Genomic DNA, 14,287 nt, shown 5'->3' with positions numbered 1-14,287 from the left:
CAAGTGATTGGTTTTTCGTTGTTGTTGTTTCCATCTCGCCACCACTATGTGGAAAACCATTCACAACTTTTTCTTTACCTCAATTTCAAACTTTTCACTTTCCTTCCTCAAGACTTCAAAAAAACCCCACCATTTTGAGTGGGTCCTTCCACGATCAATGCAGATTGTAAATTTCTAATATTTTAGCTGGCAGTTTCAAGTTTCTACGGTAAAAATACAAGTAAGAACTTCCCTGGAGGCCAACCTTTTACTCCCGAGCCTCTCTGAAGGTAGTTGGTTTCATCCTTGGCCAACAGTGTTATTGGGTCTGTATGCTTTCCCAACTTCACAGGAGTTTCCAGAGCCTGGGGCCCACTGGCATAGCCAATAACAACTAGTATTTACACAATGCTTCAAAGCACTCTGACATATCACCAGATCCTTACAACCACCTTGTCAATCAGGAATGTTTATCCCCATTGTACAGAGGAGGATATTGAGCCCCAGAGAGGGATTCAGTTCCTTGCCCATGGTCACACACAAGTGACAGAAGGCAGGATTCAAACCAAAGACATCTCCTGACTCCAAGTCTCAACACTCCTGCTCCACTTCTCTAAGAGCCCGGAGAGGGGAAATGGGGGGACACCTTCAGGATGAGGCATCAGGCCAGTATGGTTACAGTAGTTCTTCTCATATATAGCAATAACATGGAATTGTCATGTATATGCATACCTGGAGGACAAGAATGATTCCTGCTACATACAAAGAACATTCCACAACATGCTAGCGCTAATTAAATGCCTGTTTATTCATAAAGAAACATTATGATAGGTGAACAGACCAGAAAATCTTAATTGAAATACAACTCTATATAAACACAGTGTACAATGTTCAGTTAACCCAGCCTTGGTGGAGGACAGGGGCCCATCCTGTGTGAGTAGCAGCTGCCCACCATTAGTGCCCCACAAAAGGATTCCAATTTGCTGAAGTGCCTTGTGTTTTCAGGACACAGCTGGGCTTTAGTGCTCTGCACAGACACAATGGGTTACAATACTTTACAATAGTTACAATGGCATTTTATATAGACCAAGGGTTTAGTTAAAGCATGAATTGTGCTCCGAGAACAATGTTCACTGAAATATATCTATAGAAAGCTTTTTTATTCCTGCTATGGAGAGAGGCATGGCTATGAGGAGGAAGGTGTATGGAGACTCAAGACTGAAATGGAGTTTCTGTGCTGGCCACCTCCCCCATGTGTGTGTAAGGCACTAGAAAATGGCGACGAGAGCCCAAGCTTTCTGCGCTCTCACTCTTGTCTGCAGAGGAAACACTGGCCGGTTCTTGTAACAGCGTCAGCCCTGTCCCTAGGAGACAGGAGAAGGCTGAAGAATAAAATGCAGATACATCCACAGAGGATAAGCAAAGTTGTCCAAGGAGTGTCTCATTTTGCCCAATGTGACAGACTACACCAAGGGTATCTCTGGTGCTCGATAGAGAAAAAGCCGGCAAAGACCGACTAAAAGGCTCAGTCCTCTTGGAAAGCTCCTCAGAGGAAGCAAAGCATTCATGAAAGGAGTCCAGTGATTTTAGCACCTTAAACCAAGAGCCCAAAGTGGAGATGGCTGGGGTTCTGAAGACACAGAGCAAGTTCATTATTGACCAAGCTTTGTAACAGGATGGACAGCACAATTCAAAACTCATTTTATCCCGTTTTTGTGGCAGGGGTAGACGATGGGTGAGGGGCAGCTTTGTTTACTCTAAAGCCATCTGACAGAACACATACTAGAGGGTGCTTTCCTGCCTAGGGGAGTCTCCCTATCATGACACTAACATCGAGAGGCAGTCGTCTGAACTGCAGAAGCCCTTTCTATATACAAAGCACTAGCCATCATCAACAGAATTTGTACCTCGGATCTCTCAGGAGCCTCTCTGTAGACCATCGTGGGGAAAGAGGCAGCCCATGAGAGATCAAAACTCTACACGTGCCTGCCTTACTACTGAGAAAACCTATCTAGTTCTGCTGGGCTGGAGAGTTGTACTCTCCACGCTGGGGGAGGAGTGGAGATGGTACCAAGAGGATACTGCTGATGGATTCACCTTTAACTGTCATGCCATTTAGGGGAACTGCCAATGTCCTTAAGTCTGATGGTCCAGGAGGACAGCCACCCTCCCAAGTCCAGCATAACCAACTGTCTCACGTAAGTATTCAGAAAGCTCCAGTTACAAACCTTCATTCTCTGCTGCCTGGGGTTAATGTGACCACACAAAGGTCAAGGGTATTTCTCTTTTTGAAACAAGATGGGACAAGTAAAGCAACAGCATCTGGGGGCTACAAAATTTAAACAAATTGTTGTTTCTACAGGGTCTTAATTTTGTCATCATATTGTATTTGTTGCCAACAATCTGGGATACTGAGAACAGCTGGACTGTCCAGGAAAGACGAAGCAACTTGTTTTCCTTAAACCCTGCCCATCTTCCCTCAAGAGACTGATTTACTGAAGCAAGCAATATTCAATCCTATGATTGTGATTAGTCATTAAAATAATAAAATTAGTCATTAAAATTAACTATTAATCACATTGAAGTATTTTATCTTTTCAAAGCTTTCTGCACTACTAAGTAATCCTATTCCTTGACCTCAGTGCCTCTTAACACAGTGGGAGGAATGTGCCAAGGGAACCTAATATCCTCTGGCTGGAGTTCAAATTCCCAAAGCCAAATGACTTTCACCACAACCAGAAAGCAGATCCAAAAGCACAGACACAAACAGAAGGAAAATATTCATCAGCTGTTTTCTAGGGAGGCTCACAGAAGACATGCAACACTGAGTGTTCCCATGAGACCAAAATGTTTTCGGTACTTAAGACCAAAACAAAAGAGAACAATATAGGTGTATTTGCAAGAAGGAAGATTCAAAAGAATGACACAACATTCCAAATGGAAGGATAACCTCAGAAAGCATTGGCTGAATTGAATGTTGTTGCTGCACTGAAATCCCTCCTCCACAGGAAGTACAAACACCCCTCAAATGCCCAAGACAGGAACGATCTGACCAGATGGCTGAGATGAGATCATGTTGGATTGTTACACATGCCCTGGGAGAGGAAAAAACATTACTCAACATGAGACATTAAAAGTGCTCTCTGCTTTGGCCATCTCAAGCTTTTGAGATCTTTAATAGGATAATTTACGCAAGGCCTTTTTATCCCAAAGCAGCTAACTTGTTCTAAAAATGGATGGATCAAACTGGCTACTCCTTGCCCTGAATCTGCTCCAAGGGAAACCTGAACCCAAAGTGAACAAACCTTTCAGATCTCACTCCCTAAGAAGACTTTTCTATATCCAGACAAAGAGAAAACCCCAAATTATTGAAGAATAATGTTGTTTTGGTCCTCAGAAGCTCCAGGCCTCTTTTCAGATGTGATGCCAACTAACTGCGGTCTGAGCCTCCCCTCCAAATGAAAAGAAGTGGTTTGATATTAGAGACAAACACACCAGGCAAAAGGATTGGAAGGGTCCTTGCTGGCCCATGCTGGTTTCTTGCCTCCTTGGATTTTCTTATCTGTGAGAAGGGAATACTTCTTCCTGCCCAGGGATCTAAGGGGGAATAGTAACTAAAAAACAGGAAAGCCAAGTATCCTTTTTTGGCAGATAAGTTTCTAGCTGAATGCTTCTGGGACTACACGGCTGCCTCTCTTCCTATTTCTCTTTCTAAGTAGTGATTCGATGTCGTAATGCAACTGCTAGGCTTTATCTGCCTCTGCTGGGAAGGGGGGAGGGGTGAGGTGGAGAGAAAAGGGAGCCTCTCTTAGGGGAAAGACACACCTGTGCATACAACCCCAGAAGTCCAAATTTCTATTTACAGAGGAAGAACTTGGATTAGTACAAAATCCTCAAATAGTAGAAGCAGCCCATCCATATCCAGTGGTACCATCTTCAAGACCAAACAACACCCACTCTGCCCGGCCTTTGCAATATCTCTCCAGAAAACCTCCTCTGCCCATGTCTGTTCCGCCACCTTCCTCCCAACTCCCAAACTCTGGTCTATGTTGCTTTGTTCTTTGGCTGGGAGACACTTCTCCTCATTTTCCCCAGCCTTGATTCAGCTAAGGGCACTACACGGAATGCTAAGCATAGCAGAAATCTCAAGGCTTGGACTCAAGACAAAACACGCAAGACGTAAAAAGAGCCTAAATAAAAGAGCTGTCAAGGAGACTGGACCCCACTCAGCAAAGCTGACAAGAAAGGCAGACTTCTTCAGAAGGCTGCTGGCAAGTTATCTAAATCACAAATTAGTTTCACCTTCAGGTCTAATATTAGCCACATTTTCCCTCTTTTACAAATGAACAAGGGCCCAAGGAAAAAAAAAAAGAGCCGGCCTAAGTCCAGAACTGTAAGTTATTAAAGAGGGGTGACCTAGACAGATTAGTGGGCAAATAACAGTGCAACAACCCACAAGTTAAGGAAAATAAGGAAAAGGAGAAATTCCAAAGGCAAGCCAACCCCAATTTTCTCAAGTTCTGAAAGACCTTGGATCTACTGGAGACAGGGTGGGGGAGGAGACCTCACTCGTGGGGGCAGCATAGCTTTTTAAGTTCATGAATAATCTGTACTCCCTCTCTGTTCCGTGGTTTTAGCAGTTTGAACTACAAAAAAAAAAAAAAAGTCAAGGGGCTGAAGCTCATAGCAATTTGTAGCATCTGGGAGCTTCACTGCCAGGTCAAAAAACCAAGAAATGCTCCACTCAAAACAAAGGGCAAAGTCCCTTTTTTTCCTTAGGACATTTGTCTCTACAGAAAACAAAGCAAACCAGAAAACCAAAACTAATTTTCCATCTCAGTGGGTAAGGACAAGTAGAAATAAGAAAACTGCACGAGTAATGGAGTAATTTCCTAGAGGGAGGAGAGGATGGGAAGCCAGGCCCAAGGCCCACATGAACTGAGTTACTGGAGAGAAAGCCTCCCTCTTCGATGGAGCTGAGTGGATCAAACACATGGCTATTACTCAGCATGGCTGGCAAGGTGTACCTACTGGACCCATACATTCCAGATGGTTTTCTCTCAAAGGATCAGAAGCTTATATGCCTTTTACAGATAGGCCAAGTAAGGCTGAACTAGTTAAAAAGAAAGTGCAGGACACCTGGAGAAAAGAAAACCAAGAAGGGGGGATTAGACTTTTGAGAGAAAGAAAAACAGTATCATTTACATTTATCATTGACGGGGATGTCCTCTGAGCGATGCATCACTCTGATGCTCACCTAAAGAAGAGAAACCTGACAAGGGAGCAGAAAGTAACAGGCAGGGTTTTCCTAGCTGGGCAATCCAATGATCAAACAGCTTACTGCTCTTTAAGAGCAACCGTTTAAGACAGCCCAAAGACCAAGCTGGAGACGGCCTCTGTCTGACACCACTCCGATAAAACCCTTGCCCAGTCTCACACCAATGAGGTAGCTAATCGTTCTATTGCTCAGTGTGTCACTGCACCAAACCCCTCTGCACAATGTACATGAGGAAAATGTAAATTAGAGTATCCCCAATGAACTAAGAGGAGCACCTCCTCAAGCCACTGTCTGGATGCAGCCCTAATGGGTATGATATCTGGCCAATCTACTGAAAGTGGTATGTAGAATGCCCAAGCAGAAAGAGAATAGATAACTCTTAAGTAGAGGCCAGCAAATACCAGCTGCTCTCGATCGTGGGTGGCATGGATAGAGCAAAGTACTTGGAATCAGACTGCTGCCCTTCAAAGGGCAGTTACAATGGTGCAACTATTTCTGCTGAATGTTCAGCCTGTCAAGTGTACCACGTGCCATCTGCCAACATGGGGGGGGGAGATTGGAAGGAAGAAAAGAAGGTACTGAATGGGGTACTTAAAGAAGGAAAAATGAAAAAAAATCTCAAAGCAAAAAAATGTTAACGTAGGCTAAGTTTCAAACAGTCTCAAGGTTTTGAAAATAACCTTCATAGTTAAGAAATAGAGAAAGAATAGGAAACAACGTAGGAAGGAGGGAGCAGCTGGCAAGATGATCCTAGTGGGAAGTCCTAGTGTGAGGAGGGAGGTGGCAGGCTTCCCTACCAGTGTTACTTTCCCTGGAAGTCACTCATTTCTATCTCGTCCTTTCGTCGTTTGTAAGTAAAGAGGGAGCTGAATGGATAAAGTTTGGCCTTGGCCTGGAAGCGTTGTCCCGCAATGTCAATTTCATATTCCCCTCGGTTAATGAAATCAGGGGTCACCACTAGTTGCTCCCCCGTCTCCTGATTAAAATTGTGCACAAAGCCAAGGCAGACATGGCGCTCCAGAGTATAGCTGTAGGCACTGCTGGTGGTCATGCCAACATATTGCCCATTCCGATAAATGGGCTCTCCCCACCAGGGCCAGAGGTCCAGGTCTGTGTCATGGTCTTCAAGGATGAACATAGTAAAGCGTTTGTAGACTCCATTCTGCCTTTGCTGCAACAGAGCATCCCGACCAATAAAATCCATTCCCTGGAAAAGAAAAAATATAGGACTAAGTGTGTAGGCCATGATCTTGAGAAACAGCACTAAGGGAAGAGCCCTTGATCTCAATGCATTACAGTGCCATCCTCTAACCTTTTTTGGTGATGCCTTTATGCTTATAGAAGAGGTAAAGCACAATGCCTTACGTGAGCCACATTCACAATGTTAAGAGTATTCCAAAGAGCATCTTTTTAACAGGAGAAATAAAATACTTCTTAAAATATTTTAAAAAGAATTCAATCATAAGACAAAATAGCATTAAATTAAAAAAAAAAAAACAGCTCCCAAAACATCTGCTGGAACAACAGGCAGCTAAGTGTGGAACAAATGTTAGTATGACAATGCAAATCCCATAATTTTCACAGCATTCGGAAAAGCAGTCAATCTAAAAGGTTTCACAAGTACGGCATTAGAACAGGAACTTTCTAGACACTTTGTATTTTCAAATAACAATTTTTTATGCTGTGGATAAAATTTTCCAGTCCAAGGACACCCTGTTCATAATTATCTACCCATTGCTACACTCTGGAATTTCTTGAGTGTTTTCTTCTATGAGCACTCTCCTTCCTAATCTGATCAGCATCATCATTCAGGTACCTGGAATCGGTCATATACAGTACCTTATCCAATTTCACTCGAAATTCTCGTCCACACTCCAGGGGTGTTGTGAAAGTGTTCAAGTCCTGACCCCAAAAGGCAAAAAATTTCTCAATACGAAGACTTCGGAGAGCATAATAGCCAGCATTTCGGATTCCATATTTTTGCCCAACACTCATCAGCTCATTGTACACATGCAGGGCATACTATAAAGAGAAAGAAATGGAGTTTACTGTTGCATTTTAGGGAATCAAGATTGATGAGTAAATGAGACAAGGACATATGGCTTACAAGTCCTCTCTCTTGCTCAAATACATAGCTGACAGTCCCCCTTTACTTCTTTTGCCCCCTCCAAACTACTAGATAGTGTTATGCCAACGCCTTTAATAAATACTTGTTAAACAAATACACTTAACAGTTTAAAGACAGAATGTCTATCACTTGTTACTTACAAAGGGGTCCACTTGCTCATTCATACAGCTGTCCTCCTATCTGGGCTTACTCTAATTCTCACCGCTTCTCCAGTCACTCCTCACATCTCTCAGATCTCTCCCCTACACTCTGCTTCTTCCGATAAAAGGAGCGGCGTTCTGAACAACTCTAGGTCTGTGTAATAGCTTCTAGTCTCAAACAGACACCAACAATCATAAACTCTGGGAGCATGGAGTAACCAAAAGAAAAACTACCAAGCCAATCTCTATTTTCTTCATCCCTAAATTTAAAAAGATACTTTCAGTGAACATAAAAGTTTTCAGTTTAAAAGGTGAATAAGTTACTCTTGGCTTTGCCCTGAGGCCCCACTGTCATGATTGGCACCTTCAGGAAAAGTCCTAGGCATGCTTCATTTAAGGCCTCCCTCTCGGGCTTCTTCCTCCTCCTCTTCATTACTGACCACTCTGCCTCCGGCAAATACCCTTTTCTCACTCCCCTCCCTAAATTCAGGAACCAGGATCAAATGCCTTGGTTCCTGGATGAAGGATATCCATCTGCTTCCCAAGGTCCCACTCACCATCCCAGTTACCACCCAGACCAAAGAGTCCTCCCAAGCCACTGTTCCCCTCTGGCTAGAGTGGAACTGGAATTCAGTTCATCGGAATTTAGTTCCTTCAGGGCAGGGATTGTTTGTGCTTTTTGTATTTATACCCCTCGATCAGTAGTCCTGGCAGACAGGAAATGCTTTTTTCACATTAATTCATTTAAAATTTGGCTTCAGAAACTGTTACTCAGTAACTAATTTAAATATACACAGGTGTCTCTGAACTAGAAACGAAGTTAGGATACTAGATGTTAATTAAGAAAATCAATATGACTGCACAGGAGGTTATGCCTTTTTTTTTTGCATGAGAAGCTGAACACAGAAGCAGCATCACTAGCACTGCCCCTGCACACATGACCCCATACCGAGAATGAAGATGCAGGCTGCAAGTAAGTGGCTCACCTCGTTTTTTTAAAACTTTGTCTTAGATTCAGCCTCCAGCAATTAGAGTCACCAGCCACACGGGCGGCCTGTTGGAGTCATCTGAATCAATCACCAATAACACGAGAAGCTCGCGTAACTCTCTTACCTCTATAGGGATATAGAGCATGAATCCAGGCTCTCCTGTGTGCGTCATGCTCATCACTCTGATTCCATTTGCATAACCCACACTCATCTCCTGTAGAAACCAAGGCAGAAGTTAGAAACGGATTATTATGGCAAGCACTTAGACCACTCATTAACTCTAAGCCCTCTGGTCTGACCCTGAGAAGTACACACTACTTCATCTTGGGGCTCCCCCTATCTAGTCTGCTGGAACCACACAAGAACAAATCTCTTTAAACTTGTGCTCATCAGGAACATCACCAGATCAATTTAATCCAACAAATGTTTGTCAAGTGCCTACACTGTTACTATCCTGAATCATCTTTCTTCTAGGCACTGTCTTTGGTTGAAAGACAGAAATGACAGTCCTTGCTCTAAAGACTCACGTTCTATTTGATAGTAGTTGGGAGGAAATACATATACACATGTAAGTAAATACAAAATAATTATTGTCTAAAATTATATATATATATTGGGAACACCAGGGAAGGTTTCAAATACAAACAGAACCTGAGCTAAGCCTTGTTGGGAAACATGTATTTCAGGCATGGGGAAGGTAGAGGGCATGCCAAGTGCAGGAAAGATCTAGGAGACCAGTTTGGCTAGAAGAGAGTGCTTGAAAGGGGGAATTTCCAAAGCAAGTCTGCCAAGTTAGGTAGGACCTAGATCATGATCAGCTGAAGAGTATGTCTCTTCTCCTCGAGGCCACATAGAGCCACTAAACCTTTGTGAGCTGGGGAGTGACGTGGTTCGACTTGTGAGGAGATTGAGGAAGACGACTTTGGTAGCTCTGTGGAATATAAACTAGAGAGAAAAGGAGATGCCAAGAAAGGAGTCCCATCAGGCTATTGAATTAGACCAAGTGAAAGGAGATGAGGCATGAAGTAGGCAGCCGCCATGGGAGTGCAGACTAAACAGATGTTACACAGAGAGGACTGATAAGACTTGGCAAAAAACCGGATACTGCCAGTGAAGGAAAAGAAAGTCAAAGGTGATTCTAAGGTTACAAACCCGATGATGGGAACAAAGGTGCGGCCTTCAAAAGAAGTAAGGCTGTCACTGGTTGTTAGAGAAGGGAGGGGTTTTTTGAGGAAAATATAATGAGTTGTTCTGGATATGTTAAATCTGAGATGCCTATGGGACCCTTTCAGGTAGAGATGTCCATCAGACCATTGGTAATGTGGAGAAAGATTAGACCTTAGATATATAGACTCGGGAGAGTCTTTTGTGTATTCTACTGGCAAATTAGTTTCTTTTCTTTTTCTTTTTTTTTTGGTGAGGCAATCAGGGTTAAATGACTTGCCCAGGGTCACACAGCTAGTTAAGTATCAAGCATCTGAGGCTGAATGTGAACTCAGGTCCTCCTGACTCCATGGCTGATGCTCTATCCGCTGTGCCACCTAGCTGCCCCTCAAATTATTTTCTAAAAGGATGGCAAGCATTTAGCATTAATGACTCAGGCGTGTTATGAAATATTAAGAAATAATACTTTGATGGGACTGAAGTCTCTAAGCTTTGATCTCACCCGAATGGAAAATCTAATTAGTCATCCTTGAATAGAAGACTTCATCTGAGAGGGAGGTCAATCTCTTTAAACTAAGACTAGTTTTGTTTACCCTTGACCAAATTAAAAAGAATAGCTAAGAAGGAAGTTATTGGCTTTGGGCAGATATTTCACCAATGATATAAAGACATTATTCTTTTTTTGTTTAAGCAAACCAAACGTTCCCAAGCTAAATTATGTGCTTTTTTTTCACCCTGATGGGGAAGTCTGTCTTTAGTTACAGAATAACTATAAAATGCAAGTGGACACAGCTGGGGTTAGAGAAAATTCTAATGATCTCTGCCAGTTTTGACCTTTCTCCAAGCAGAAATGATCTCCTGACATGCAGGCTTTCCTTCTATACCTTTGTAACATCACCAATCCATCATCTAGTGTCTGCTTGAAGATCTCCAAGGAAGGCTAAAGTCACTACATCCCAAAACAATGTTTTCTTTGTGGAGAGTTCTCTAATTGTAAGCAAGTTTTTCCTTGAATTGACATAAAATTTATCTAGTAACTTCTACTCACTGCTCCTTGTTCTGCTCTCTGGGGCCAAAGAGAAAAAGTCTGATCCCTCCTCTACTGCTGAATACTTGAGGGCACCTATGGTATCCTTTTCCCCAAATCTCTTCTATGCTAAATCCTCTTAGCTAATTCAACCAATCCTTCAATGGTAGTGTCTAGTCTCCCTACCAGCCTAGTTGTCCTCCTCTGAAGGGCACTTTCAAGTTTGTCAATGTCCTTTCTGAATAATGATACGACTAGCAGAGCATCCAGGTTGCGTTCTGACCAGGGCAGAGTGGGATGGGACCACCTTCTCTCTCATTCTCGATGCTCCACTTCTCAAGGCGGCCAACAACCTCATTTGCATTTCTGGCTGCCTTGATGCATTTCTAATGGCACCATCTCGTTTATAACCTGCTGACTTTCTGGGACACCGAGACCAGTGGTCGCTGGGAGAACATCTTATCAAGGGATACCTCTTTCTTTGGTTAGAGAGAGAGCAGTAAACAAAAACTAGATTCACTTCATAAAAACGACAGGAGCCAAAGAGGACTCCTCTGTGCTCCAAGTTCTTTACAAGACAGGATGGCTTTTCTGACAGATCCGAGACCTATGCTCCACAAAGGAGGTACTGTAGACACTCAGATTAGCTTGCTACCATAGCATTAGAGACCTGGCTCCTAGCTTTTTAACAGTGTTTACAGAAGCTAAAGAACTCTAACTGATTCCCAGAACTCTGCCAACTATTTCATCAGATGCAGTTAAGTTATTGCTCCTATTAAGAAAGTGGTAAACCCCAGAAGACTGAAAGCAAACAGCTTCCCTAAGAAAATGAACATAAATGTTTTCTCTATCTATAGGAAGCCTAGCTGGTCCCTTCTTCCAATAAAGCAGTTATGAAGTAGTCTATTTATTACTAATAGTAAACAATTTCCAACTGCATTTGCCTGAAAGTTGAGACAAAGGACACGGGTGGAAAATTCAGAAATGGTTTTCAATTCTGAGTTGAAAGTCATATAATCCCCCTCAGAAATGGACTTTCAAATTATTTCACAACTCCATATTTCACAGGTCTGTCAATTTCAAACCTTTTTAGAGTACTTTCAATATATCTGCTGCTAAAAAAGCAGAATATACATGTAATCAAAGGATACAAAGTGACCAATTAAAAGTCACACTATCTCGGCAGGTGATGAAACATCACCTTGGACTCACCCACTCATTATGGCTGCAAGAGCACTATATATATTTGCTGAGTCTTCATAGAAGAACGGCAGTATTCATCTGTCAACACTTTGACAGGTGACTTGGGAAAACATGACAGCAATCACAGCCCCACATAACTGAGACAGAAGAGGCTTGATGAAGCACTCAAGTATCAGACCAAGGCAGAGCAGGCAGGAGAGACTTCGCTAACTGTGAATTTAAGCGAGCTTCAAGATAAAGAAAACTCAAACTGACCCTCTGAAGAGAAGGGCATGTTTTTGAAGTGACCTGGTAATGAACCAACAGCACAACAAGTGTTATGAATCATTTGCAAACAGACAAAGCTGTAGTGGCTTCATTTGAAAAGATTGTTAAGAGGCTACCGCCAAGGAGACTTCGACTAAAATTCAGAATGGGTAAGAGGTGGGGAAGACAAGAAAAAAAAATCACTAGGCTTTTAAAAAACATTAGTTTTAGAAGACTTTTTTTTGGAGTAGTGGCACTTTTGCTGTTTAATTGTTTTTCGGTCATGCCCAATTCTCCTTGACCTCTTTTGGGGTTTTCTTCGCAGAGGTACAGGAGTGGCTTGCCATTTCCTTCTCCAGCTCATTTGACAAATGAGGAACTCAGGCAAACAGGGTTAAGTGACTTGCCCAGGATCACACTGCTAGTAAGTGTCTGAGGGTGACCCTGAACTCGGGTCTTCCTGACTCCAGACCCAGTTCTACCCACTGTGCCACCTGGCTGCCCTTCTTTTACATACCTAAGGTCTAATTCTAGACATTCAGAGAATGATCAGTGGTAACAGGGTTTTTAAAAATATCTTTGCATTTCTATTTGGAAGCACATTCAAATATTGGTAAATTCCTATGGTCTCTGTCAAAGGGCAAATCACCATATTTAAGAAGTTCCTGGCGCAGTGGATAGAGCACTGACCCTGAAGTCAGAAGTACCTGAGTTCAAATCCAGCCTCAGACCAAACACTTGACACTTACTAGCTGTGTGACCCTGGATAGGTCACTTAACCCCAACTGCCTAAAAAAATAAAAAAATAAATTAAAAAAAAAAGGTCTTTTCTGACCACAAAGTTCAGTCCTCCATTCCTAGTAAGATGCCCAGTGTCAGTTGGACCTGTGCCTCAAGCCCCACCTCACCCCACCTCTGTGATCACTAGGTATCCAGGCATACAGAGCCAGAGCCCACCCAATGCTGTTAGTCTACTATTCCCTAAATGGGTAGGCACTGGCAAAGACCCACTCTGCAGAAGTCACTGGATCATTGGTACGGGGCTCTCCCAAGCTCACAGCCACACCCTTTCAAGATGCTTTTGAGGGGAAAGGCCCCACAAATGGTAGTGGCATTATACTTGTATTAAAAGTGTGTATTTAATTCTAGAAACACTGCGGCTGGGATTTAAAAAATTCTACAAGAACTATCAGGGCAGCTAGGTGGTGCAGTGGATAGAGCACCATCCCTGGAGTCAGGAGGACCTGAGTTCAAATCCAGCCTCAGACACATAACACTAGCTGTGTGACTCTGGGCAAGTCACTCAACCCCAACTGCCTCACCAAAAAAAAAAAAACAAAATAAGAACTATCAATTATTTTAAATTGATCAAGATGAAAACAAAAAAACTATAAACACCAGTGGTATTTCTAGGGGACACCCAAAATATGCAAACTTTTTTCCTTTTTCTTTAAGACAAATAACTTCTAACCTGAGAAGCAGATACTCTCTACATCAAGTTTATACTATACTGGCTGTGAAAACAGGAAGCGGTACAAGGGAAAAACATATCTTGGAAAACATAATTTTCTAAGGCCCATAATCTTAGAGGTGGAAAATAAATTAAATCCACTGCTGTGGGAACTAGTTAATGCTGTACTAACATTCAGATATTTGAGTATATTTTTAAAAAAACAATTCCATTGATGACTGAACAAGGATAATCTGAAGGGGAGAGGGAGAAAAAGTTACTCATTATATTCCTTATTCGCTCAAAGTCAAAACCATCTTTGTGTCTACAATCTCACATGAGAAACAGGTACCCAAAGCTCAAAACAATTTGATACATAAATCTAGAAACAAAAGTACACAGTTACCCACCTTGCAAAAGAGGGATGGAAAATGGTCTGGAGTCATAGGGGCATAAGATAATTCAGAGAGAACATCCATAGCACGGGGGCCAATCAGATTGAGAGCTAAATAGAAAAGAAGAGATGTTTGGCCTTTGGAAATGTCAAAGGTTTATTCTGGATTCATTTCACCTATAGTCACACCTACACAGGGAGGCCCAAGGAAGTCCAAGATGGCTAGGTATTCCAAAGACTGAATCACAACATCCTAATTTTGGCATTCATAATAACAAGACCAGTTTAC

General features: G+C 42.5%; 1 protein-coding gene across 2 annotated transcripts in view; it reads right to left on the bottom strand.

Annotated features, from left to right (window-relative positions):
* Positions 1–763: 763 nt before the first annotated feature.
* PDPR (pyruvate dehydrogenase phosphatase regulatory subunit) overlaps positions 764–14,287 on the bottom strand; it is a 34,074-nt gene continuing 20,550 nt past the window's right edge. For both annotated transcript variants that reach the window (XM_027843247.1, XM_027843246.1), the window contains exons 15-18: positions 14,015–14,109; positions 8,639–8,728; positions 7,097–7,279; positions 764–6,464 (exon numbers count right to left, since the gene is read on the bottom strand). In XM_027843247.1, coding sequence (XP_027699048.1) covers positions 6,060–6,464; positions 7,097–7,279; positions 8,639–8,728; positions 14,015–14,109 — 773 coding nt within the window. In that variant the 3' untranslated portion in view covers positions 764–6,059. The remainder of the gene's footprint in view (positions 6,465–7,096; positions 7,280–8,638; positions 8,729–14,014; positions 14,110–14,287) is intronic.

This window comes from Vombatus ursinus, unplaced genomic scaffold, assembly GCF_900497805.2.
Source record: "Vombatus ursinus unplaced genomic scaffold, bare-nosed wombat genome assembly UNPS02014900.1, whole genome shotgun sequence".
NCBI classification, from domain to species: domain Eukaryota; kingdom Metazoa; phylum Chordata; class Mammalia; order Diprotodontia; family Vombatidae; genus Vombatus; species Vombatus ursinus.
Note: the sequence above shows the minus strand (reverse complement) of the source record. Positions and strands in the feature narration are given on the sequence as shown.